The following is a 27,724-nucleotide window of genomic DNA, read 5'->3' as shown; positions in this document are numbered from 1 at the left end:
AAACAGAAATGCTTTAATTTTATGTTAAATAATTAATTTTCGTTGATCAGCTTCACCTCCGGTTTCTTCACAGAGAATGACACAGAAAACCAGAGTTGATGTTTAAAGATCAGCTCTGAGGAAGAGGAAGTCGATGTTGGCAACATTCTGCAATCATCATATTAACATAATGTTTAACATTTGACTGACAATACACAAATAAAATATTACATCTAATCTTCTCACTCCTGAATGTAACACATTATTCAATCCAGGTAAATTACATAGTTTTCTTTTGGCATAAAGACTCTTACAGATCTCAGAGATGATGTTTGAGTTTATCTTTTCTCAGCATCTTTCACAACCAGATTAACTTCCTCTTTCACCTCAATGACTTTTTCTTTTTCTGCATTTCATCTCTTATGCTAAAAAGTTCAGGGGGGAAGTAAGAAAGAAGAAAAAGCTTCTGTAAATATTTGCAACAGTGTGAAATTGATAGTCAAAGGAATCATTTTCAGTGATACATCATACAGAAACATAACAGGATGTAATATGTATCATGAGAAAAATATATGGTACAAGCTTATGTCAAATTTTAATTAATCGAGTTTGATGGATTAAAATGCCACGCCCAAATCAAAATCGATGTTATCGCACACAAACATCTGTTTAATTGCGTCATAAAATGCTTATCGCACACAAACACCGGTTAAATCTGCGTCATAAAATGCTTATCGCACACAAACACCGGTTAAATCTGCGTCATAAAATGCTTATCATAATCTCCTTCCCCCCTGCTCCCAACCTCTTCTTCCACCACCAACACAAATATTTATTCAGTTCAGTATAGATTAATTAAAATAAAACTCAGTACCTTCATCACAAAATGGTTTTGATGTAGTTTGTGTCCCATAGTGCTAGAGGTGTAGACTGTCCTTCCCCTGCAGTTCTTAAATGACACATTGGGATCCTGCTGCCACTGTAAAATGGGTGTTCCTCCATTAGGACCAGCTGCTTACTACCTCTGACTGGCTGGTGGCTTATCTTTAAACAACTATTGGTGCACCAAGTAATTGCTCACTCTAATAGACAAAGTCTCTGTTCTTTTGAAAGTTCAATCAGGATGTGTTCTTTATCAATGAACTGCACAACAACTGTCTATAGAACATAAATGAGGAGATCATTTGTACAAATCAAATACAGATTAAGGTGTATGACACCTTTGCCTGAGTATTGCATTCTGTATTTTTTCTTACTTTTATTGATGTTACAGTCTCTGTGTGTCAGAGGAAAAAAAAAACTTGATGTAAGTGCATCATATATATTTTTAGATAATTTTCTTTCATGTTTAATTTATTACTTTATAAGTGTGCATGAGCTAAAAAAGAAACTTACAGCAAAAATCAGTTGAGGGATGGTTGCTGCTTTTTATAATTATCTTCTGCTCATCCTGAAAACACAATTTATAATCTATCAAAAAGAAGAAAGTGTGTATTTCAGGAAAGTCTATATTGTCTGCAGACAGAAGGTAGCTCTGCCTTTTTCTGGGCTGCTGTAAATACATAATCATTTTTCCACACTGAATCAAATGACATACTATTTGATACTTTTTGCATGACCTACTGAACTTCTATGGTAAACCTTGTAACTTTTAAGCGTAAACTTAGATCACTTTTAGACCATGTTGATTGGTGTTAACCAGTGTTGTGTGTAGACTCATGTCTAAACAGGGGTTACATGTAGCACTAAAGTTCATTTTTTTGAGGCAAAAAAAACCTAAGAATTTTTAAAAAATGTTTTCCAATACATTTCTCACATACTGCAGCCTTGTCTGAGCAGGTACAAGTCATCCCCTCGCAACAATAAGAAGCTGTTGTCAGAAACCATGATCTTAAGTTTTATTTAAAAGCAATTTTCAAAGACACAACATAATTTACAACATAATTTACAGAACACACAGTCTAAAAAGTCTAAAAACAAGCTTATGAATCAAAATAAAGTCATGACAAAAAACCTTGTGAAAACATTTTTGTTCCTTAATTTGGGTCAGGAAATAGAGGAGCAAACTCTTCCACAATTTCAATTTACATATTTATAGGAAAGTTTCATTTTCAACAACTATATAATTTTAGAATAAAAAAATGTAGTGACAGAGTGCAACATCAGAGTTTGCAATAAGATTTTGCGTTTTATAAGAATCAATGGCAGGAAACTGAGTTTTCATCGTGGTACTTTTATTTGAACAATATCGCTTTTATTCCTTCGATAAAAGTGCTTCAGAAGTTTCTATATCTAGTGAATATGAATTCTATGTTTCAGGAAAAAATACATAAAATTATTTCACCATGAAGGTAATATGAGTTTAACTATATTCTGATATGAGTGGTGAAAAAGGACACAATGTTGTATTTGCCCCTGTTTTCCACCCTCATTTGTTTATTTTACATTACTGGGATGTTAAAAGTTTTGGATCTAAACATCTTATGGAGAGGTTTTTATAGTTTCCTTAGTTATTGTTTCCTTAAAACTGTTTAAGGAGTGTTGATTTCATTCATAATTTATAAGATTATAAATGATTTTAAGCAAAAGAAACAATGAAAATGTACTACATGGCATGCATCTGCAGCTTTGACCCAACGCAGGGCAGGCTGTACACAGTGATAGAGATATTTGTCTCTTTAAAGACCTGTTCCAGGATCTTTGACACTTTTGACCACTGCAGCTTGTCCAGGCCACAGCCAATTCTGAGAGAGAGACACGATAAAAACAATTATTCCCAATAAAGAAGAAGAATAAAGGGTATTTATTATAGTTATGTATCCACAGTAGTTTCTACAGACCGGGGTATTGATATCCTTTTGACACCATTTTGGAAGCAGTGAGACTTCATGTCTTCCAGACTCTGTCTCAGGCTGACATATGTCGGTTTCTGGCTGGCTTTTTTCTTTGTGATCTAAGACAAATAATAGGAAAGATACAGTTACCAGATTGAATAATGAACCAACTTTGTTCCTATGCAGTAAAATTGACCGTGGTATATTTACCAGATAGTAGATGAAACGCTGATCATGTGCCAGGACAGCACACTGCCCTGGCAGCTTCTCTATTAGGACATACATTGAAAATGCAAAACAGGAAATGAGTTAACACTTGATGTTGATTGTTATTGACATTTGACTTATATTGCAACCAAACTCCATACTTGGGTTTAGTGATGTCATATTTATCATGTGTTGATTTGAGAGAGTCTTGTTGGAGATTCCAGGTGAGTTCAGGAGGTGAGTGTGGACAGGGAGTGAAAGCTGAGCAGGTTACAGTGACAGACTGATGCTCCTTCAGGTCAGAGGGAACATTAATGCTGGGACTCCAAGGAGAATCTGGGGTTTCACATCAAACATCTTCAGTTAAATACTCCAGATAATAAACTGTTTCTAAAATTTAAGCTGCTTCATTTAATTCCAGACATTTTTCCATATATTTTATCCCAATCCCAAATAATTTATTGTTCCATAGTTTGGATAGTCACATTGAAACTATGTTTTAATAAATCATATGAATAAAATCAAAAAGAGACTATAAAGATACTATAAAATATATAATGGATAATACGGTATCAAAAGTAATATTTCTTCTTACCCTTAACTGTTATGTGAAGAGGATTACAAGCTGTTGCCATGAACGGCCAGCTCTCAATTCGTAGGAAGTAACTGTCAGTATGACTCGTATTTAAATCAGGAAACACAGTGGTGCAGTCTTCCTCTCTGAGGTTTACAATCATTTTCAGTGAATTTTCGTTAACTGATCCACTGCTGTTGAAAATTACAACCTCTGGATTGATGTAGAATTGTGTCTTATTTTGCAACCAAACTCCATACTTGGGTTTAGTGATGTCATATCTATCATCTGTTGAATTGAATTTACATGGGATTTGCAAACAAGATCCACTCAGAGCTTCAATCTCTCCAGGTATGTTAGCAATAAGGTCTTTATTGGGACAACCTCTCAAATCACCTGTAAAAACAGAAAAATGACTAAAATAATGTGGAGCAAAATTTGTCTGAATAAAAAACTTCATGATCCTCATGATTCAGCTGCATCATGTTACATATGGAAACTTTAAACTACATCAAAATAATTCAGACTAGAAATTATTCACATAATGTCTCCAAATGAAAGGAAGAGAACAAACATCTCACCTGGAATGAAGAAGACACTCAGTAACATACTGACTATCAGCATGTTCTCACACAGAGCCGCCATCAGACTCTGATTGTTGTCCTTCATGTTCTTCAATGGAAACATGATGAAAACAGCTGCTTTACTTTGGTGACCTAATTTAATTAATTTTTTTTTTTTACCACATTGTCAAATTCATAATATGATGAAAGAACATCGCTGAGTTCAAGTAGACCAATTTGGATTAGAATTATAAATTGAACACATTCCAGTGAGAAACTGTAATGGAATAAAAAAAATAAAATAAAAAAAAACAGGTGCACCCAAAGGTCTCACAAAGTGGGTGAACCACAGAGAACTGAGTTGTTTATTTTAATTTAGTTTTTTTTTACTTACAGGGCCTGAGCTCCTCTTTTGTCCTTCATTTCATATATGTGTGCGCGTGCGTGTGTAAGCAGGATGTGATGAAGTGTGAAGTATAAAAAGCTCTGTGCATGGGGTGGAGTCAGTGTGTTCTCATCCCCAATCCTTCAACATATCAGAACAATGTCTATTTTTCTAGACCAATGTCGAGTGTCAAAGAGCGGCTTGCTAACAGGAAGTGTGTAAACCACTTATTGGTTTCGCATTTACTGTCAAACAACACATATTCTTTTATATATAAAGACCATCAGTTATGAGAAGAAGACTTTTATGTTACAGGCACCAAAACAGATGTAAGGTGACTTTATTGGAAAACCGATTAAAATGCTACTTTAAATAAACATTACAAAGAAAAGAAGACATTTATATTTGTCTTCAAGTAATAAATCGACAAAAGATTCCTGGAAAACATGTAGAACTTTGCTTCCCATGCAGAAGAAGATCTTTGGGTCTCTAAAGTAGCAAGTATCATAGATGATGTTTGTAAATGACAAGAAAACAAAGATATTCCTCTAGAAAAACTCTATATGAATGCCTCATATTTGAGGCAGGGCTTTGGCTTGGTCTCAAACAGAAGGGAGGGATCTAGTGTAACATTTATAAGAATTATTTAATACTGTAAACATACTTGTGTGTGTACGCCGGATGTGATAAAGTGTGAAGTATGACATGCTGTGTACAACTCTTATTGGGGCTCTGCTTCTCTGGTTAGTTCAGTGACAGAGTCTTCAAACGCTGTTTGGTTCAAATGAAGCATGTAAGACAAAGTCTGAATTGAATAAATGTGATTTATTCCATAAATCTCTGATTTATGGAACAATTTCCTTTCCCTTTTAAAGAATTTCCACCGCAAAATGTAGAGACAGATTCACTATACAAAGTTTTTCAATCATAAAAATTGAAAACACGGCAAAATATAGAGAACACTGAAAAACATTAACATTAACTTACCAATAGGTCTGCAGCCAAACCAGATACTGTCCAGTTCTTAACTAATTTTAGTTGATCAGCAGCAGAACAACCACCTCCTGTTACTTTAGAGAGAATGACACAGAAATTCATACTTGATGTTCATTGGACAACTCTGAGGAAGAGGAAGTCGCATTTATGCAAATTTCTGCTGTCATTTTTTAAACATCTTATTCACACTTGACTCACAATAATCAACTAAAGCAACAAATGTGATCTTCTCACTTCTAAATGTAGCAGATTATTTAATCCAGGGAGGTTTTTGAGCTTTCCGATCACCTGAATCTGTGACACAATCAGAGCAGTTCACAGTGTGAATATCAAATATATTGGGTCACAAACTGATGAATTATTTCAGTGAAATGCTCCTCAAACAACAACATGCATCAGAAACTTTTCTTATGGGAAGGATAGAAGTAAATACAGGAATAGTCCTTTATAAATGCATTTCTGTATTCAGGACAGTCCAAACTAAACTACTTTCTGAACTTCTTTGAGAACAACATTATGTAAAAACTCCACAGGAGATTTGAAATTCTGTAAACCATAAACGTCCCGATTTTCAAGGCTTCTTGGTCAACATGGTGCTGAATAACCGGAAACAGTTCAAACTAGATCATGAGATTTTATTCATTTTTATCATAGGTTTGAATTTCTAACAGCATTATGACTTGCTTCTACTGAAATGTTCACAGAATAACATCGACAGATGTCACTGCAGTGTAATGAAGCAGCTGTGGGGGCATACAATGACAATTTATAAAAAAAATCATAAAAGTTTCCTTTCTGTGCCATTTGATAATCACAGCAATTTGGATGTTAAAGGACAGTTATGTGAAAAAATACACATCAAATTTGAATTACAAAAAAATTTAACTTTTCTTATTTAGAATGCTTAAAACTCAAAAACACACAAAGCTTAAAATGTGCACCATCATCTGCTTGCCTAAAGATGGCGCAATATAGTTATCAACTCAGAGGCTGTTGCTGAAGAAGAATAAATCAACATTTGTCCAACCTTTCAGACATGGAAACAGAGTTAAATATGTTTTTTTAAATATCTATAGTTAGAGCTCTTTGAGTTCAGATACAAGGAGATGATGGACTGTTTGGTGAAATGTGTTTATTTTAAATTTAGATGAAAATGAAAAGACAGACAAAATAAAAAAAAGATTAAAACAAATTACAAACTTTATCAGAAGATTGATTCTTCAGGACATTTCAACATGTTTCCTTTGAATCAAAATGTTAGCAATATTACTTGCTGCTAGGCTAACCAATAATTTGACTGACATATTTTCATGCCAGATTGGAAACTTTAAGTATTAATTTTCTTTTATTTTCTTGAAAATAAAACACCCTGTATATGTATCCATTTTTGTCAAATTAACAGCAATCAAGACAAATAACAAATTCAAACTTTCTTTCATCAAAACAAAACAAAGGCAGACAGTTAGCAGTTATAATTACAAACATGTTATTAACATTATTTAAACATTATTCAAAGTAAAGCAGAGATTTTAGATTAAACTTTCTCTGTGTTTCCACTGAATGAACCCTCAGTTTTTGTGTATAACAGAGACGTATTGGATGAATCTACAGTCATTGATGTTAAGATCATAAATGCTGCGTTTCACAACTATTTCTGGAAAAAAAATAAAACTCAGAACAAAATTATCTTCTCTTGTTGTTCACCTCAGCATAGAAACCCTCCAGACCATCAGCAGACACTTTGACCTCTGCGTACAGCGTCTCCTGCTGCTCTCCATCCTGATGGGAGGCGGAGGAAGCTGGGAGGAAGTTCAGCTCTCCATAATAAAGTTCTTCCTCTGTCTTTTCAGCTGTCATTGGAACAGCAGGAGCCTCATTTCTTTCATTCTGTAGAAAATATATAGATGTTTTAGTTTTTTTCTTCATGGTCTTGATACCTCCAAGCAAAGAAGTTCATTTTTTGTTCACCTTAGTCTGTTGAGGAGTTGAATGTCTGAACTTGAACAACCTGGAGGACATTAGAGATGTCAGAATGATTCTGGTGCGATTTATGAGACAACAGAAAAATTCAGACTGAGATAAAGAATGAAAGCTGATATGAAACATAGATAAGAGGCAAAACATCAAGAAAACAAAAAAGGACTCAGGAAGCTGGAGAGACATTGGATTGATTTGAAGATGCCAGTTTTCACCTGTACACAATTAAACGTTAGGAGAAAACACACAAGCTCGAATGTTCTCACTTTTTTATGATCAAATCCAGGTGAAATGCCATGTTTTTAAACACCTTAGATGCTTTTTAATTTTTTATACTCACAAAGCAACAACAGCCATGAGACAGATGAAACAAATACATCCGACTACAATGGACAGCCAGCGAAGAACTGCAGTTGTTGGATGTTGGGAAAACACAATAAGTAAATATTCAAACCTGTAATTATAAGAATAATATATTTAAACATGATGGATTTAATGAAGTTAAATATTAACCTCTCTTTTCACTGATTATATTCACGAGAATAAATGATGAAGTCTGATTCCCCAGATGATTTGTAGCCACACAGTAAAACTTTCCTCTCTGAGTAACATTGAACCTGTAAACCTGCTCCACAGACACATTAAATGTTCCCTCTGTGCTGATCCAGAACCAGGTGAATCTGGGTGGAGGTTTGGCTCTGCTGGAGCAGCTCAGCTCCACCCAGCTACCTGCTGACACCAAACCTGATGGACTGATGGATGCTGAGGTGTTTCTAGGAGCATCTGAGGAAAATGAGACACATGAACTTTATTGATCACAAACAGCTGAACCATGACCTGCTGACAGGATCACTTACATGAAACACTGAGAGTCACTTCTGTCTCTGCTGTCTTGTTTCCTCCAATCACAGGATATCTGGCAGAACAGCTGATGTTGTATCCATCATGTGTGTCTGACAGAGTGATGTTCTCCTGGATTTTAGTTGTAAAGGTTCCATCTGTGTTTTTCTCTGTTTGTCTGAGAGAGTCTTGTTGGAGATTCCAGGTGAGTTGAGGAGGTGAGTGTGGACAGGGAGTGAAAGCTGAGCAGGTTACAGTGACAGACTGATGCTCCTTCAGGTCAGAGGGAACATTAATGCTGGGACTCTGAGGAGAATCTGGGGTTTCACATCAGATGCACATTTAAAATAATAAATATCGATTTACTGATTATTGTGTATAAAATAAATTAATACAAGTATCGCTATACAATGCTATACTAATTCTATATCCACCATTTAAAAATGTAGTTTGACTGCATGTATTGGATTTCCTAATCATTATTGTTTGTGCAGCATATTTACATATTTACAGAACTGCAGTAAGAGTTAAGATGATTAAGAAAAAAAGTTTTAACTTTAAAACAATTTTACTTAACAGAGGATTATTACTAAATAAGTCAACCTTTATTTATGATGCATCTTTCCTGACATTGGTAATAAAACACATTAATTGATTCTGTCCATAATAAAGCAGGATATATTTTAATTTTACACTAACTTACTGTAGATCTATTAAAATGTTATTTATTTTTCTAAAAACATCTAAACTTGACAACATCCTGCCTATTACAGATTTTTCATTCAACATTATTTTCCTTACTGAGAGTTTTGATGTGATTCTCCACAGCTACATTATGATGAATAGCAGAAGATGATAAAGAAAAATAATTTAAATCATCAAAACATTTCTGGACTCAAATCAAACTGTTGAAATTTGGCAGGTTGATTTTTTAATTCCACAGTAAATTATTAACTTTAGTGTTTTCTTTTAAACCAGAGATAATTTAATTACAAACATAAATATAAATGTCACAAACTTACAAAGTAAAACATCTCTTACCTTTAACATTTATTTGAAGTGGGTCAGCACAAGCTGTTGTTCTGAACGGTCCGTTCTCAATCCTGAAGAAGTATTTGTCTGTATAACTTGTATTTAAATCAGTAAACAGAGTGGTGCAGTTTTTCTCTCTCAGGTTTCCAGTGATATTCAGTGGATATTTGTTTACTGACCTACTGCTTTTGAAAATAACTACATTTGAATCACTGCTAAAAGCTAAATTATTTTTCATCCAGACTCCAATGATATTTATGCCGTCGTCAAACTGATCTGTTGTTTTAAAACTACATGGGATTTCCAGACAAGATCCACTCAGAGCTTCAATCTCCTTTGGTGCAGTGATGAAGAGGGCTGGTTGTATGTCATGACAGTATTCAGCAAAAACATCTGTAGAAACAGACAAATGATGAATATCATGTGGAGTCAAATCTGTCTGCAGAGAAACTTCATGATCCACAAACTCCAGTTCAGCTGCAGCAGGTTACATGTGGATCAAATATTTCAGACTATGATTCAAGTGAATGAAAGGAAGAGAACAAACATCTCACCTGGATTGAAGAAGACACTCAGTAACATACTGACTATCAGCATGTTCTCACACAGAGCCGCCATCAGTCTCTGATTGTCGTCCTTCGTGATCTTCAATGGAAACATGATGAAAACAGCTGCTTTACTTTGGTGACTTAATTTAAAACTATATTGTCGCATTTATATTATGAAAGAAAGTCACCATCTTTAACTAGAGTAGTTTTGGGTTATTATAAACTAAACACTTAAAACATAAAACTCAAATAAAAGTTGATTTTTTATCTTGAAGCTGAGAATGATTCACTGTACAAAGTACTTTAGAAATCATGAAAACTGTAAATATGACAAAATATAGAAAACACAAAATAAAACTCACAAACATTAGCTTGCCAAATGTTCTGCAGTTAAAACAGAAATGCTTTGATTTTATGTTAAATAATTAATTTTTGTTGATCAGCAGCACCTCCGGTTTCTTCACAGAGAATGACACAGAAAACCAGAGTTGATGTTTAAAGATCAGCTCTGAGGAAGAGGAAGTCGATGTTGGCAACATTCTGCTGTCATCGTATTAACATAATGTTTAACATTTGACTGACAATAATCAAATAAAATTTTAGATCTAATCTTCTCACTTCTAAATGTAGCACATTATTCAATCCAGGTCAATTATGTAGTTTTCCAGCTTTCTTTTGCTGATGCATAAGTTTATCTTTTCTCAGCATCTTTCAGAACCAGACAAACTTCCTCTTTTTTATGCCTGAAAAACCAACATTATCTGATCTTCACCTGAATTCTGTGACGCAATCAGAGCAGTGAAGAGGGGGAAGAAACAAAGAAGAAACGCTTTCTGTAAATATTTGCAACCGTGAAACTGCTAATCAGAGGGAATCATGTCTTTTAAGTCATACTTCATACTGTTAAGAAAATGAATTTAAAATATGCTAGTTTTAAAACTTAACATGAATCAGTAACTTATTCTGCCCTATTGACCTTTATGCTACCTGTAGTTAAAGCAGATGGTTTGCTAAGATCTTTTGATCTGCCATTTGTCTGTGTGGGAAAACAATCAGGAGAAGTTCCAGCTTTTCACACAGATCCATGAAAAGCCATAAAACAGCAGGAGTTCAGGAGAGTCTCTGCTTCCACTTTATTTAGATAAAAGGGGACAAATGGCCTTAGATCGTGACTTGCAGGGAGTTTCTAACTTTTAAAGAGGGTCCGAGACAGCTCCTGGTTGGATGAGGAAAGGTATGCCTTATTTGAATAAATTAAAGACAAGAATACGCCTTTACTATAAAACTTTGTACACAGGAGTAACAAATCAGATTTGCTCTTGCAGTTCTCCAAAGACGTCTTTGCACATCTTTGCTTTTCTTTCTTCCTTTCTTCTTCTTTTTCATTCGTCTCAGGTGAGTGAATGTATGTCTCTGTCGTTCAGCAGTTTCTGTTGTAATTTCATATGTTGTCTTCTATTGGATTAAACTCTGTAATTCTGTGATGTCACTCATTGTGGTTTTCTGTGTGGCTTCACTGCGGTCCGCCGGGAAAACCTGGGATCCGTGAGAAGAAGATCGAGCCAGAGATTTTCTTAAGATATATTATAACCTAAAATCTTCTTCAACAATACAAAACCATAACTGGATGTAATGTTGAAAAGCACATGGCTTTTCAATGACATGGCCCTCAAACAGGATTGGTTTTTGGCAGGAGAATCTGCTTTGTAACTCCAGATAACACTGTTATTTTTGCAGCAGTGTTGCTGGTCACTTTCTTTGGTATATTTGTGAACAGAAACTTTTTTATTTCCTGTTTGTTGCACTAGCTTAAGGAGCTAGTTTGATAAATTTGACTGGCAGCCAATCAGAAAGATGATCATAGCAAATAACATTTCAATAAGTTATTTTACCTTATTTTTTCTTAATGAATAAAAAAATCTATTTTACAAAAATGTTCAAAACTTATTATTTTAAAATATATTTGGTTCTTTTTTTTACCCATCTTCCCTCCAACTTCTTGCGGCTCCCATGTCGCCCCCTGGCGGCCACACGAAATATTACAGTAGCTCTTCCTCCCAGCAGCTGTAATACTTCATAACCACTGAGCCCAACAAACTCAATAAGTGTTTAAAACTTTACTGTCATTTGCACATTCCTGTTTTCACAGTTTCTCAACACTTCTAAATAATATGTTGTTGTTGTTTTTTAACCACATATTTTACATTTTTCTTCACTAAATTAACCAACTCATTTGCACATCATGTTTAATTTGATTATACTGTTTTTGTAATTACTGCACAGCATTACTTACCTTATGTTCTAAATTTATTCTTACTATGTAGTACCTTGTATAATACTGTTTTGTACTTTGCTTAGATGTGCTTGTTCCTGCTCACCATAAACTTGCTGTTGCGACAACTGAATTTCCCCACAATGTGACAATAAAGTATATTATTTTTGTTCTAATATTACAATATTTTATTTACTAATAAGATATTCAGTCTGTTGAATAAAGCTCAGGTGAAGAAGATATGAACATATGATACATTTTACAGGTAATGAACGTCACAGAGACTGTTACAGAAGATTAAAAATAACTCATAAAAAATAACTGATATTATCACAATTGTTTTTAAATATATCTCAAGCAAATCACTGTCATGCAAACTGAGCATCTGAGGAAAATGAGACACATGGACTTTATTGATCACAAACAGCTGAACCATGACCTGCTGACAGGATCACTTACATGAAACACTGAGAGTCACTTCTGTCTCTGCTGTCTTGTTTCCTCCAATCACAGGATATCTGGCAGAACATGTGATGTTGTATCCATCATGTGTGTCTGATAGAGTGATGGTCTCCTGGATTTTAGTTGTTAAGGTTCCATCTGTGTTTTTCTCTGTTTGTCTGAGAGAGTCTTGTTGGAGAGTCCAGGTGAGTTCAGGAGGTGAGTGTGGACAGGGAGTGAAAGCTGAGCAGGTTACAGTGACAGACTGATGCTCCTTCAGGTCAATCAATCAATCAATCAAATTTTATTTGTATAGCACATTTCAGCAGCAAGGCATTTCAAAGTGCTTTACATAATTTTAAACAGTGAGAGAAAAATAAAAAGAAAGTAATAAAAAGATAAAAAGAAAAGATAAAATCATTCTGTTGGATTTCCTGTCCATTCAAGTTATATGATCTACTCAGATCTTCCATTTCTTAACATGGGTATTAGCCAGGCCCCGCAGCCTAACAGGACAAGGCCTCCAGCCTTGCAGCACCAGGCTCTGTCCGCCTGTTTCGCGAAAATTTTGCGCTAGGACTTTTGCTGTCCTATGCGGATTTTGTGCATTAGTTGGTTACCTGTTAGAGTCTAGAAATTACAGGGTTTTATATACGCGCAATGACCCCCAGTCACTCGCAAATACATTGAAGGCATCAATTGCCATAAGCAACTGTAAACAGGTGGGTTTTAAGTTGAGATTTAAAGGCACCCAGTGTTTCAGCTGTTTTACAGTTTTCTGGAAGTTTGTTCCAAATCCGTGGCGCATAGAAACTGAATGCTGCTTCTCCTCATTTGGTCAGAGGGAATAGTCAGAAAAAAGGGTTAAAATTAAAGTCAGAACTGTTTTATTTTTTCCCCCAGTGGCCCTAATCTTCTTCCATATATGGAAACAGAGTTAAATATGTTTTTTATATATATATATATATAGAGAGCTCTGACAAAACATTCAGATTTTTGAGATCAGATACAAGGAGATGGTGGACTGTTTAGTGAAATGTCTTTATTTTAAATGTAGATATGAAAATGAAAAACAAAAACAAAACAAAAAAACTAAAAAAATTAAAATTTTCATCAGAAAATTGATTCTTCAGGACATTTAAACATGTTTCCGTCGAATCAAAATGTTAGCAATATTACTTGCTGCTAAGCTAACCATAGGTAATAATTTGACTGACATATTTTCATGCCAGATTGGAAACTTTAAATATTAATTTTCTTTTATTTTCTTGAAAATAAAACATCCTTTATGTTTATCCATTTTTCGTCAAATTAACAGCAAACAAGAACAATAACAAATTTAAATTTTCTTTCATCAAAACAAAACAAAGGCAGACAGTTAGCAACATTGTATAATTACAAACATGTTATTAACATTATTTAAACGTTATTCAAAGTAAAGCAGAGATTTTAGATTAAACCTTCTCTGTGTTTCCACTGAATGAACCCTCAGTTTTTGTGTATAACAGAGACGTATTGGATAAATCTACAATCACTGATAAGATTATAAATGCTACGTTCCCAACTTTTTCTGGAAAAAAATAAAACTCAGAACAAAATTATCTTCTTTTTTGGTTCACTTCAGCATAGAGACCCTCCAGACCGTCAGCAGACACTTTGACCTCTGCGTACAGCGTCTCCTGCTGCTCTCCATCCTGATCGGAGGTGGAGGAAGCTGGGAGGAAGTAGGAAGCTGGGAGGAAGTTCAGCTCTCCATAATAAAGTTCTTCCTCTGTCTTTTCAGCTGTCATTGAAACAGCAGGAGCCTCATTTCTTTCCATCTGTAGAAAGTATATATATATATTTAGGTTTTATCTTGATGGTGTTGATTGTACCAAACAAAGAAGTTCATTTTTTGTTCACCTTAGTCTGTTGAGGAGTTGAATGTCTGAACTTGAACAACCTGGAGGACATTAGAGATGTTAGAATGATTCTGGTGCGATTTATCAGACAACAGAAAAATTAAAACTGAGATAAAGAGTGAAAGCTGATATGAAACGTAAAGAAAACAAAAAAGGACTCAGGAAGCTGGAGAGACATTGGATTGATTTGAAGATGCCAGTTTTCACCTGTACACAATTAAACTTTAGGAGAAAACACACAAGCTCGAATGTTGTCACTTTCTTACTTTATAATCAGATGAAGGTGAAATGCCAGTGTTGTTAAACACCTTAGATGCTTTTTATCTATTGATACTCACCAAACAACAAGAGCCATGAGACAAATGAAACAAATACCTCCAGCTACAATGGGCAGCCAGTAAAGAACTGCAGCTGTTGGATGTTGAGAAAACACAATAAGTAAATATTCAAACCTGTTATTATAAGAATTAGATTTTTAAACAGAATGGATTTAATTAAGTTAAATATTAACCTTTCTCTTTCTGTTCATGACTGATGTTCATGCTGATGGAGATCAGTTGTGATCTTTGGTTCCCCAGATTATTTGTAGCCACACAGTAACACTTTTCTTCCTTAGTAGCATTGAAGCTGTAAACTTTCTCCATAGACACATTAGTGGCTCCATGTTCGCTGATCCTGAACCAGGTGAATCTGGGTGGAGGTTTGGCTCTGCTGGAGCAGCTCAGCTCCACCCAGCTACCTGCTGACATCAAAGCTGATGGACTGATGGATGCTGAGGTGTTTCTAGGAGCATCTGAGGAAAATGAGACACATGAACTTTATGGATCACAAACAGCTGAACCATGACCTGCTGACAGGATCACTTACATGAAACACTGAGAGTCACTTCTGTCTCTGCTGTCTTGTTTCCTCCAATCACAGGATATCTGGCAGAGCATCTGATGTTGTATCCATCATGTGTGTCTGACAGAGTGATGGTCTCCTGGATTTTAGTTGTATAGGTTCCATCTGTGTTTTCCTCTGTTTGTCTGAGAGAGTCTTGTTGGAGATTCCAGGTGAGTTGAGGAGGTGAGTGTGGACAGGGAGTGAAAGCTGAGCAGGTTACAGTGACAGACTGATGCTCCTTCAGGTCAGAGGGAACATTAATGCTGGGACTCCAAGGAGAATCTGCGGTTTTACATCAAACATCTTCAGATAAATACTCCAGATAATAAACTGTTTCTAAAATTTAAGCTGCTTCATTTAATTCCAGACATTTTTCCATATATTTTATCCCAATCCCAAATAATTTATTGTTCCATAGTTTGGATATTCACATTGAAACTATGTTTTAATAATTCATATGAAAAAAATCAGAGACTATAAAGATACTATAAAATATATAATGAATAATACGGTATCAAAAGTAATATTTCTTCTTACCCTTAACTGTTATGTGAAGAGGATTACAAGCATCTGTTGATCTGAACGGCCAGCTCTCAATTCGTAGGAAGTAACCGTCAGTATGACTCGTCTTTAAATCAGGAAACACAGTGGTGCAGTCTTCCTCTCTGAGGTTTCCAATCATTTTCAGTGAATTTTTGTTAACTGATCCACTGCTGTTGAAAATTCCAGCCTCTGGATTGTTATTGACATTTGACTTATTTTTCAACCAAACTCCATACTTGGGTTTAGTGATGTCATATTTATCATGTGTTGATTTGAATTTACATGGGATTTGCAAACAAGATCCACTAAGAGCTTCAATCTCTCCAGGTATGTTAGCAATAATGACTTTATTGGGACAATCAGTCAAATCACCTGTAAAAACAGAAAAATGACTAAAATAATGTGGAGCAAAATTTGTCTGAATAAAAAACTTCATGATCCTCATGATTCAGCTGCATCATGTTACATATGGAAACTTTCAACTACATCAGAATAATTCAGACTAGAAATGATTCATAATGTCTCCAAATGAAAGGAAGTGAACAAACATCTCACCTGGATTGAAGAAGACACTCAGTAACATACTGACTATCAGCATGTTCTCACACAGAGCCGCCATCAGACTCTGATTGTCGTCCTTCAAAATCTTCAATGGAAACATGATAAAAACTTTAATTTTTTATCATTAAGGCAGACTGGCATAAACCTTTTAAAACAACGGAAACAATTTCGGTATTCTGATTATTGAAATTTAAAAGTGCTGTGGTACCGTTGTTCTGTCACTCCCGTTTCATACCGGACCACTTATCCCAGCCAGCATGCCTAGGTGGGACCCATGTGGGGGAAAGGAGGGCTGATATATGGGTCCCATATGGGTTTGCCCATGTAGGGCCACAGCCCACATGGGCGCTACATGGGCCCTAAATGGACAAACCCATGTGGGCCACCACCATATAGGGCCCATGCAGGGCCCATGTGGGCTCTGGCCCTACATGAGCAAACCCATGTGGGGCCATCGTGGAACCCGCGGACAAACCCATATGGGACCCATATAGTCTGCCCTCCTTTTCCCCACATGGGGCCCACCTAGGCATGCTGGCAGGGTTATAGCACCAGTGTTAACGCTATAAAATGAACGCTCACTATCGTGGTATCACCATGGAGGGATTTCTTTATTTAAATGGGTTCATTTTTCATAGGGATACAAAGTGAGGGTATCGTGATTTTAGTAATTACATGTTTATAGCGATTTTCTGTTGTCCTTCCATGGAAGCGGGCAGCCTTCAAACGGAAATAAAACACTTTTTAATATAAGTTGCTGCTTTGACATGATCACAGAACTACCAAAACATATGTACAAAAATACCAGACAAAGTGAATCACAGCAACGTCATCAGCTGGTGTAATGCTGAACTGATGCGGTCGGTGAAGCTACCAGTAGCAGGAGACCGGAGCTGCGCCAAGAAGCTAACAGAAGCTAACAAACACTGAATAGAAGGAGAGCTGCCATTGATACCGTTGCAGCCAAGCATGTTTTAATGTTACACAATACAGTTTTAGCAAGTTGCTCAAAGTCTAAACTGGTATTGTTGTGCATTTTACCTTCGACCAAACGCCCCCCAAAGGCATCCCAGCGCCCCCCTTTTGTAAAAACTTCCGCCAGCGCCCCCTGCCGCCCTCTGAACGCCCCCCGGGGGGCGGTACCGCCCACGTTGAGAACCGCTACTTTAGACCATCTGCTGCTGGCTTTTAGATTCAAGTCATTTAAAGATTTTTTTTTTCCTTCTCTGCCAATTCACCCAATCAAACCCCAAAGTGTCATCTAGGAAAAAAATGGTTACAAGTTGAAATTAATATGTTCATAAAACCCCAAAATTACAAAATATGATATCTGAAAGCCTTACTATTCTTAAATTTAAAAACAAAGATTAACTTACCAAATGTCCAGCAAAACAGAGACAAGTTCAACAAACAAGCCATCGGTATGAGGAAACTGCAGAACCAACTGAGCAGTAGCTTATTTTTACTGTAAGTTTTTTCTTGCTTTTTTTTTGCTTGTTTTTTTTCTAGTCTCCATCTACATCATCTCACTTCCCTAAAACACACTGACTTCGGTTCTGAGTTGAGCCTTTATAAATAGCTATTACTTTACTTCAGTTTACATCGAATGTCATTGACGTTTTACTTTATTTACTTTTTTTGTTGCATGTTAGCTGAATGACTACTCCACTCCAGTATATCAAGTTAAGCTAGCAAGCAAGATGATGTTGTTACCTGTTTTACATCCACTACCAGTTAGCTAACACCAGGAACAAACTCATTCATTTCCATACAGAACTTGTACTCACGGTTGCGTTCTACATATTTAAAAGTAATCTTTATAGTCACAATATAAAGAGCAAAGTCAGGGAGGAGACATTAGACCAGAGGCCAGCAGTAGGGCGGTGATGTGGGTTTCCTCAGGTAAAGAGAGATTAGAATTAGCTGAGAAAAAGATATTTGCTCCACAGAGAAACCAGGTGGGTTTTTACAGATATTACAGAATTACACTCACCCACTCTGAAATATTTCAGAGTGAGAGTAGAGAACGCAATATGGAGTTTATATTTGTACATGTTTTTTTTATTATTTTATTTTCAGACATTGTGTTCAAGAAGGCAACAGTTATATGTCATTCAATTTTTATTTATTTTTGATTAATTTTGTACATTTGTGCTGTCACATTTGACTAAAAAGTCAATGTTTTTAGTGTTGTGCCACTTCCCATGGTCCATGTCATCCATCCATCCATCCATCCATCCATCCAATCCATCTTCTGCTTATCGAGACTTTTCTCTCTCTAGTCACTTGAGCCATTAAATCATGAGGTTTCTTATTACCCAGTTACCTGTCACTTTCATTCCTTTTTGGTTGCTATAATAACTTGTACATAGGAATGGTGTTTTACTGAACGTTTCATGTCCAGTGTTGCCATCTGGCACTTAATGATCTGCTGCTAACCCTTTAGATTTTGAGGGTAATTTTGTCCACCCATTCAGAGTTTGGCAGCTAAAACTTTGGATTTAGCTGGTATATAGTTTAAAGAGCTAAAGTTGGTTCCCTCATGCTACACTGAGGCTCTTTAAACAGTGTAAAACCCGGTTACTCATTTGTGCTTCCTTTCACATAAGTATTTTTAGCTTATTCATAATTGGACTTAGCCTTTTCAAATTTTAATGAACTATAACTCCATGGCTGTAACACATGGTTATAATAGTTTTGGGTTTTTCATTATATCCATCCATTTTCTGTACACCCTTGTCCCTAGTGGGGTTGGGAGAGGTGCTGGTATCTCCAGCTAACGTTTCAGGCGAGAAGCGGGGTCAACCCTGGACAGGTCGCCAGTCCATGGCAGGATTTTTCATGATAGTTCAGTTTTATTTTGTTGTGACTTTTTGTCTGTATGATCCAGTTAGTTTTAATTAGTTATTAGAGAGGAGTTGCTAGTTTTTATTAGTTTCTGTGACTTAAATATTGCTGAGGTTCAGTTCCATTTCTGTTAGTTTTAGTTTTTTGATACATTAGTTCAGTTTTAGGTGCAGAATTAAAGTAGGTGGATGTATTGTATTTTCATAAGATGCTGTTTTCAAAAACTGTATTCAATTATTGTTGAACCAACCAACCAACCAACCAGGGGCGTAACCATCATGTCAGAAGTGAGGGAGGCAAATTTTTCAGAGGTCTGTTCATTATCATCCTTTCACATTCAATAGCACCTCTCTATAGCAATTATTTGTTTTTAGGCACTAAGAGCCTCAGTGCAACATGAGGGGTCCAACTTTAGCTCTTTAAACTATATACCAACTAAATCCAAAGTTTTATAGTTGCCATGGAGTTATAGTTCATTAAAATTCCAAAGTGCTAAGTCCAATAAAAAATAAACTAAAAATACTTAAGTGAAAGGAAGTATAAATTAGTAACTGGGTTTTGCACTGTTTAAATAGAAACCTACAGATCATCAAAGTTGCAGTATACACTAGTGTTTGGAATTTTGGCTCTTTCTAGTGAGCCTGTTCTCTTGGATCGGCTCACTAGAATATACAACAGGGTTAAATCACACATTGTGTATGTTATTTATAATGTTCGATATGTAACTTTAAATTTGCACAGGCCGCTCTCTGCCATGAAACTGTCCATCACGTTTCATGTTTTTATTTGATTTTCTCAGTCTGTTCAACGAAAATCTTAATTTAAATCACTTTCGCAAACATTTCTGCAGAAGACTGAAGATGTTGCATTTCTGTTGCGTCACACTGCTAAGTAAACTTAAGACACTTAGATCCAAAAACGCTTCAGTCAGTGAGACAATGCAGCTTTCAGGACATTTTAGGTGACTCAAACAGTGATTGAGAAAAGAACCAAGCTGGGAAGGTATGACATCACACGATTACGTCACACACACACACACACACACACACACATCCTTATGATGTCACCAACTGACGCCCTTTGATGCTACATCTTTTGTCTGTGAGTCGACAGAATTCTCTCCATTTCGCTTGTGAACACAAAGCTCCCCAGATCTACAGTTTGTTTGACTCTGACATTTTTGGCTTTAAAGCCGAACGGGAAAACTCAAAATGTGCAAAACGGAGAGGCAGAAACCAATAGCTGTCATTTTTGATGCTGAAAAAGTGCGCAGAAAGAACAACAGGGCGCTCCAGAAGCTCCTGAAGGTCAACGCGGATCTTGAGAACGCCACCGACCGCAGGAACCGTTTTCGAAATCGGCATATGCTGGAGAAAGTGGAGAAGGCGTTTTTCGAAGAATCCGAAAAACGACTCTTTATGCTGAATTCACAATCTGACATCTGGGCCGATGAGCAAGAAAAACTGGATAGTTTGTGCAAAAGGAGAGATTCTCTTTTTGAAGTACTGAAAGACATGAGCGAAGACCTCGTCGAGGAACCCGTGATGAAATCAATGATTAAGGCGGCCCAACAACAGCATGAAAGGCTGAATTGTCTTCACAAAGTGTTAAAGAAAAATATTAGCACCTTGTCAAAACATCTTGTACATCAAACTAAACTGTTTGATGAGTACACAGAGAAAGAAGTGGAAAGCAAGGAGATTATGGCAATTCAAGACAGCTACTTTAGAGAGCTAAGGAAAAAATTAAGAGTATTCAAAGTGACCAATGTGAAGAGAAAAGTTGTGGCAGAAGGGAAACGTGTGAAGGCAGCAGCCAACAAGAATCATAAACTCGAGGAAATGATCAAAACTTTGAGACAGCAAGCGATTAATGTGCCAATGTTGAAATATCAGTTTCACTGCGCAGTAGATGAGGAGCGAAGGCTCATCCACCTCAACGATGAGTTAGACAATGTGATTCAGATCTTGACAGACAGACTTTCGGATCAAACTAGGTGGGAGACCACTTACCAAGACGTGGACAAGAACGTCAGTCATCTTAAGCAAATTCACCATGCTCACCTGAAGAAGTTTGAGGATTTGACAGGAAACCCAATAGTTGGGAGCGAATCGATGTTTTCCTTGGTTTCACAAGACAAAAGTAAGAAAGACATATTTGCCAAACGCTTACATTTTTTCAGGTCTAAAATCAATGCTCTCGAGGAGGAATATAAATCCTTCCAACCACAATTTGAGAGATTTCTGGGGGACTCTAAACCTTATTCTGAAGCTGTGAAACCAGAAGCTCCTCCTTCCTGTCCTTTCAGTCCTCTGGCCTGGAAGTTAACAGGAGAGGCTTCTAAACAAAAGGAACCGGAGCGGTTTTCTGAGTCTTCAAGTGACACCGAGTATGAGGACAGCGACTCAACAGACGAGTCATTAGACAATTCCAGACAGAAAATGAGTCTTCCAGACCTCAACATGCTAAGGAAGGCATCTGAACAAAGAGCATTTGTAAAGCACGAGTCGGAGGATGAGTCACCAAAGTTTACAGATTCCTACTCTGCAACTGATAGTTCAGAAACCACAACAGAGGACACGTCCGACTGCAAAGCATCAACGGATGATTCCACACATTCTTCATCTTCCGACTCAGACGAATGGTGGAAGGACTGGTGGAAGGAATGGTGGAATTACTTCTTCTGAGTGAGGGATGGAGGGGCGGTAAAAGGCGTGGTTAGGGTGAGGAAAAATGTGTGAGTTAGCCATAATCGCAAAAAAATGTAATTGCTAAAATGAGTGTAAGTTAATGAAAAGTTCTAATATGGGTAGGAATAAAACCCTATTTGACCTTTGTGTCTGTTGCCTTTTGATAATTCTAACTGTTTAGGTTTTCTCCGGGTGCCCCGGTTTACCTGTTTGAAGAAAAAAACCTTCCAAACTTCATATTTTGATGATGACACTCCTCAAGCATCCACATCACCTAGTTTCACTGTCTGCAAGTAAAAATATGCCATGTCATGTTTACTCAACTCTGTAAAGTAAAACTTATGTAAAACATAACATTTCATTAAAGCTGCAGTATCATCTCCAGTGGTGTGGTTATAAATAACAAAAATAAATATTTTTGGAAAAAAAAACATAATATATATACATAAATATTTGCTGCACAGTGGCACAGTTGGTAGAGCTGTTGCCTTGCAGCAAGAAGGTTCTGGGTTCGATTCCCGGCCCCGGTCTTTCTGCATAGAGTTTGCATGTTCTCCCTGTGCATGTGTGGGTTTTCTCTGGCTTTCTCCAGCTTCCTCCCTGGCCTCTTCAAAATTGCCCTAGGTGTGAGTGTGTGTATGCATGGTTGTGTGTCTCTGTGTTGCCCTGTGACAGACTGGTGACCTGTTCAGGGTGTACCCCATCTCTCGCCTGGAACGTTAGCTGGAGATAGGCACAGCACCCCTCCTGACCCCACTAAGGGACAAGAGTGTAAAGAAAATGGATGGACATACATATTCACACACACAGCTGCAACTGATGTGGCGTCGATGCCACAGCTTTTGTGACAGATACTGTGGCTTTTGTGACATAAGCACAGCTTTGTGACATCTGACAGCTTTTGTGACGTGTACTGCTTTCATGACATATACGTTGGCTTTCGAGACAGATGGCACGGCTTTTGTGACATATGACGCAGGTTTTATGACATATGCATGGTTTTTGTGACACGTACCAATGCCACGTCTTATGATGGCTTTTGTGTCACTTGACACAGCTTCTGTGACACGTGACATATATGTCACGTGTCATGCATACGCCCTTTTGTGGCATATGCCAAAACTTCTATGACATATCACACAGCTTGCGTGATAATGTCAGAGCTTTTGTGACAAACGCCACGGCTTTTGTCACGGCTTTTATATATGTGTGTGTGTGTGTGTGTGCGTGTGTGTGTGTGTGTGTGTGTGTGTGTGTGTATGTATATATATATATATATATATATATATATATATATATATATATATATATATATATATACACTGCTCAAAAAAATAAAGGGAACACTCAAATAACACATCCTAGATCTGAATGAATGAAATATTCTCATTGAATACTTTGTTCTGTACAAAGTTGAATGTGCTGACAACAAAATCACACAAAAATCATCAATGGAAATCAAATTTATTAACCAATGGAGGCCTGGATTTGGAGCCACACACAAAATTAAAGTGAAATGTTTCCTTTATTTTTTTGAGCAGTATATATATATGTCACAGTACATATGGCACATATAAAAAATCCCCATCTCAGCCACCGCGGGTGGTCTCTTCTTCTCTGAGCTCGGGTCCTCTACCAGAGGTCTGGGAGCTTGAGGGTTCTGCGCAGTATCTTGGCTGTGCCTAGAGCTGCACATTTCTGGACCAAGGTGTTGATTTCATTTTCTGAAAAGTTTCATTTTTGGGCCTGGACGGTTTGTATCCGCTGGTGACAACTACGTACGTAAGTGCTAACACTTATTTATTCTTCCTTAGTTACTGAAAGAGGAAGAATAAGACGTTTGCTGCAACTTTGGATTTCATCTTCTGAATGATTAGCGTTTCTAACTGTCACCAGAGGACATGAATTTAATAAGGTCGACTTTGGTAGTTGGAGCATATTTATATGTGCCAACTACACATAGTTGGAACATTTGCTGAGAGCTTTTCACACTCTCAACCTGTGTGAAAAGCCTCTGACCTCAAAGCCAGAGGTGGAAGCTGTGGTGGTGTGCAGGACATTTTGCAACTTAGCTGCATGTCCTGATTGCATGAGCAAATTTTATTTGTTGTGTGTGAAGTAGAGCGAATGAAGCAGCCATACGGACTGACTAACTCGACCAGCTCACACACTTTTCTGACCTACATGATAAAAGAATTTTATATTAGAAGACAAAAGTGTCAGCATAAGAAGATGTGAGTCAAAGAGCTTAAAGTGTTTAATTTTACTGTTTCTGTACGTAACCCATGTAAGATATAGTGCTACCTATCCCCATTATATGATGTAGCAGCATAGTTTCAATTAGTGCCAGAAGAGGGCGCACCTTTTGGTCAAAGTGCATTTCCCTTAAAGACTAGAAAGACAGGTTATCAAAGTACATCTTCTGTGTTCCAACTCATTTTAATGAATAACAATTTCTTCATATAACTCCTTTATGTTAGATTCTGCCTTCATGTCTGCAGGTGTTTTGCTTTGCAGGTGAGACTGCTGGTAAAGCTTTACACTGCACTGGAGTTACGTCATGCACGTTGTTAAGTTGTTTTGTGGCAACCGAAGCGTGATGAGTGTAACTGGGCAACAAAACATTTTCTGTACTTTTTCCAACTTACGACAGAAGCACGTGCTCTTTGAATATTTATCAAGACCTCGAGTTACATAAATATATAACAACAAAAGTGTCAGTGTGTTTGCAAAGCTGCAAAGGTGCTCCAGCAAAATTACCATGCAAAAACTATATAGTCATTTTTCAAACAAATCCTTTTTTTCTTTGAGAGCGAACAAACCTCAACACAAATAGATGTGAATGTTCTTTATTATTTGTATCCTGATGTGCAAAAAAAAAAAAAAAACAGATGTAACTGATACTTCTTGAACATACTATGTGACCAAAGCAAATGAAATGATGCAAAAGAGACAAATCAAATATATATCAAGTACAAGATGACAAAAATATAGAGCATTTTCAAATTCCCATGCCTATTGTGGTTTTAGCTACATTAAACTTAAGATGGCGTGTTGTGACTTTTTTACACTTATGTTGTTCAGTATATTTGCATGATAAGTGACTGATTACAATTATATGTTAAGCATAATTTACATGATGATTATTATTATTATATTGAATATGATTGTATACAATTACAAAGGCGAAGTGAAATATATTTCAGTGTAAGACATGATTTATTTGAATAGAGGAAGTCTTTTATTTTGAAGAATGCTTAAGGATCTGTTACTGTTTAGTCACTATCTTGCTTTGTTGATTTTATTGCTTGGTTACGAGTAGTTGTTGTTGCTGTTGTCCGTTATCAGCTGACGCCGTTTTTTTCCTCTTCAATAAATACTGAACAAAAGGGTTCAGTAAAGGAAATACGAGCCTCCGTCTTGTTTGAGAAGAAGCTTTACTCCGCTACATTTTGGTGCCGAAACCCGGGAATAAGAATTTTTTTGATTTTTCTGAACGAAGTGAAGCTAAGGCTCAGTTTAGCAGCCAACATGACGGAAGGACTGGAGCGGTTAAAGAGGAAACGGTCGACTATCCGAACAGCGACGACGAAGCTGTTAACTCGACTAGAAGATGAGGTGGGCAAAGAGAGTCCCGATATGGATAGACTGCGTGAGTTCCTGGCAGTTTTATCTTCTAAGGAGGAAATTTTATTGGATTTGGACAAGAGCATAGAAGATGAAACGTCAATTGAAGACTTGGACACTGAGATAACGAACTCACAGGATTACACGGACCGGATTCTCATTTGGAAGGTTCGCACCACCAACGTTATTGGATTGCAGGAGACCGCTACAGACACCCTAAGAGCGCATGTGAGTGACGTGAACAACGGCTCATTTTCATCACAATCCAAACAGACGGTTAAACTGCCCAAACTAACGATAATCAAGTATGATGGAGAAATAAGCCAATGGCAGGAATTCTGGTCACAGTATGAATCAGCCATTCACAGAAATGATGGACTAAGTAAGACAGACAAGTTCACTTACCTGAGATCTTACCTAAGTGGAGCAGCTGCTCGGACTATTGCAGGACTGACAATGACAGATGTCAACTATGATGCTGCAATAGAGTTGCTCCAGAATCGTTTTGGAAGGAAGGATATTGTGATAAGTGCTCATATGTCTAAATTGCTGAACTTGACACCTGTGAGAAGATCATCTGATGTTGCAGCTTTGAGGCACCTTTATGATGAATGTGAGATCCAGATACGCAGCTTGGAGTCTCTTGGAGTGCAAAGTGATACTTACGGCTGTCTCCTATGTCCAGTGTTGCTACAGCTTATTCCAGAAGACATAGCACTTGCTTATACACGGCAACAAAACTCAACTAACGAATGGAAAGTCCCAGAATTGATTCAGTTTCTGCAAAATGAAGTGCAAAGCAGAGAACGGGCGCTTCTGCTGACCAGACCAGGCCACACATTGAAGAGCCCGAGCCCACAACACAAGCATGTGGGTAAGTCATCCTATGCCTGTGATCAACCTAGAAAGTGGAGCATTCCATCAGCGACTGCTTTGCACACAGCCAGCGTCGTGCCACAAACCTGTGTGTTTTGTGACGGTAATGACCATAAACCAGAGAACTGTCCTGGTTTTACAATAAGTGCACGCAGGGAGAAACTGAAAAGACTTGGACGGTGTTTTGTCTGCCTGGGCCCGAAACATATTGCGAAATACTGCAGAGTGAAGATTTTGTGCAGACAGTGCAATCGAAAACACCACTTGTCAGTTTGTGAACAATCTGAAGCTAAACCAGAAGTCGACAGTACAAGTAATAGTGGAAATGCAGAAGCTGTGTTGTCTTCGTTGACCAGCTCAGTCAAAGTGAAGACAAATACTCAGAACACAGTATTGCTCCAAACGGTTAAGGCATGGGCTGTAGGACCAAAGGAGAGAAAAATATCTCGCTGTCTGTTAGATGGAGGTAGCCAGCGTAGTTTTGTTCACAGAGACATTGTCCGAGCCCTAGGACTGCAAGTTGTGAGGCAAGAGACACTAAACCTCCATGTTTTTGGTTCCACCAGTCCTGTAGTGGAAAAACGCAACATAGTGAGAGTTCAACTTGAAAATGTGTGGAACACTGAACGGAAAATCGAAATAGATGCTATAGAGACCCCCGAGGTGTGCACTGCTGTAATAAAGGTACCAACTGAGCCCATTCAAGCAGAGATTAAGAAAAGAGGACTGCAGCTTGGAGACTTTCCACTAGAGGGTGCTAATGAACAAGAGTTGCAGATGTTAATTGGAGCAGATTACTACTGGCAGGCTGTTACTGGAAAGGTCCAAAGGGTTACAGATTCATTAGTGGCAGTTGAAACCCTCTTTGGATGGGCTTTACAGGGACCAGTGACTACCTCCAGTGTTACAGACACCACGTGTATGCACATTAGTTTGAACGAAGACACCCAGCTGTCTAATCAGTTGCATGCATTCTGGGAGGTGGAGTCCCTGGGTATTGTAAATAAACAGTCAGAAAGCCCAGAGGACTCAGAAATTATGCAACGTTTTGAACAAACAACAACATTTGAAGACGGAAGGTACCAAGTTGAGTTACCCTGGCAATGTGACAAAGACCAGCTTCCAGACAACTTCAGGGTAGCGAAG

At 37.3% G+C, this 27,724-nt stretch overlaps 2 protein-coding genes across 2 annotated transcripts; both read right to left on the bottom strand.

The window, feature by feature from the left end:
• Nucleotides 1–7,014: 7,014 nt before the first annotated feature.
• Nucleotides 7,015–10,020, bottom strand: LOC106909400 (myelin-associated glycoprotein-like). Its single transcript, XM_088001586.1, has 7 exons — nucleotides 9,942–10,020; nucleotides 9,397–9,780; nucleotides 8,373–8,672; nucleotides 8,041–8,298; nucleotides 7,895–7,922; nucleotides 7,507–7,579; nucleotides 7,015–7,425 (listed from the first exon to the last, which is right to left on the bottom strand). The coding sequence occupies exons 1-7, from the start codon at nucleotides 10,003–10,005 to the stop codon at nucleotides 7,222–7,224; spliced, it is 1,311 nt and encodes a 436-aa protein (XP_087857712.1). The 5' UTR covers nucleotides 10,006–10,020; the 3' UTR covers nucleotides 7,015–7,221.
• A 5,360-nt stretch (nucleotides 10,021–15,380) lies between these two features.
• Nucleotides 15,381–16,638, bottom strand: LOC106909401 (B-cell receptor CD22-like). Its single transcript, XM_088001585.1, has 3 exons — nucleotides 16,533–16,638; nucleotides 15,972–16,349; nucleotides 15,381–15,716 (listed from the first exon to the last, which is right to left on the bottom strand). Exons 1-3 carry the CDS (start codon nucleotides 16,636–16,638, stop codon nucleotides 15,409–15,411), a joined length of 792 nt encoding a protein of 263 aa, XP_087857711.1. The 3' UTR covers nucleotides 15,381–15,408.
• Between the last annotated feature and the right edge of the window lie 11,086 nt (nucleotides 16,639–27,724).

Source organism: Poecilia mexicana, unplaced genomic scaffold (assembly GCF_051168715.1).
Source record: "Poecilia mexicana isolate PSO_F unplaced genomic scaffold, ASM5116871v1 scaffold_20, whole genome shotgun sequence".
Taxonomy (NCBI): domain Eukaryota; kingdom Metazoa; phylum Chordata; class Actinopteri; order Cyprinodontiformes; family Poeciliidae; genus Poecilia; species Poecilia mexicana.
Note: the sequence above shows the minus strand (reverse complement) of the source record. Positions and strands in the feature narration are given on the sequence as shown.

What these genes read in the sequence shown, in the direction of transcription:
- LOC106909400 (XM_088001586.1), bottom strand. Translation starts at nt 10,005, where the DNA reads ATGGCGGCTCTGTGTGAGAACATGCTGATAGTCAGTATGTTACTGAGT. An exon ending in TGGCTGTCCATTGTAGTCGG is followed by an intron (nt 7,580 to 7,894) that starts ATGTATTTGTTT and finishes CATAAATCGCAC; the next exon opens with CAGAATCATTCTGACATCTC. An exon ending in CAACTCCTCAACAGACTAAG is followed by an intron (nt 7,426 to 7,506) that starts GTGAACAAAAAA and finishes TATTTTCTACAG; the next exon opens with AATGAAAGAAATGAGGCTCC.
- LOC106909401 (XM_088001585.1), bottom strand. Translation starts at nt 16,638, where the DNA reads ATGTTTCCATTGAAGATTTTGAAGGACGACAATCAGAGTCTGATGGCG. An exon ending in GAGTGTCTTCTTCAATCCAG is followed by an intron (nt 16,350 to 16,532) that starts GTGAGATGTTTG and finishes CTGTTTTTACAG; the next exon opens with GTGATTTGACTGATTGTCCC. An exon ending in TCTTCACATAACAGTTAAGG is followed by an intron (nt 15,717 to 15,971) that starts GTAAGAAGAAAT and finishes GTAAAACCGCAG; the next exon opens with ATTCTCCTTGGAGTCCCAGC.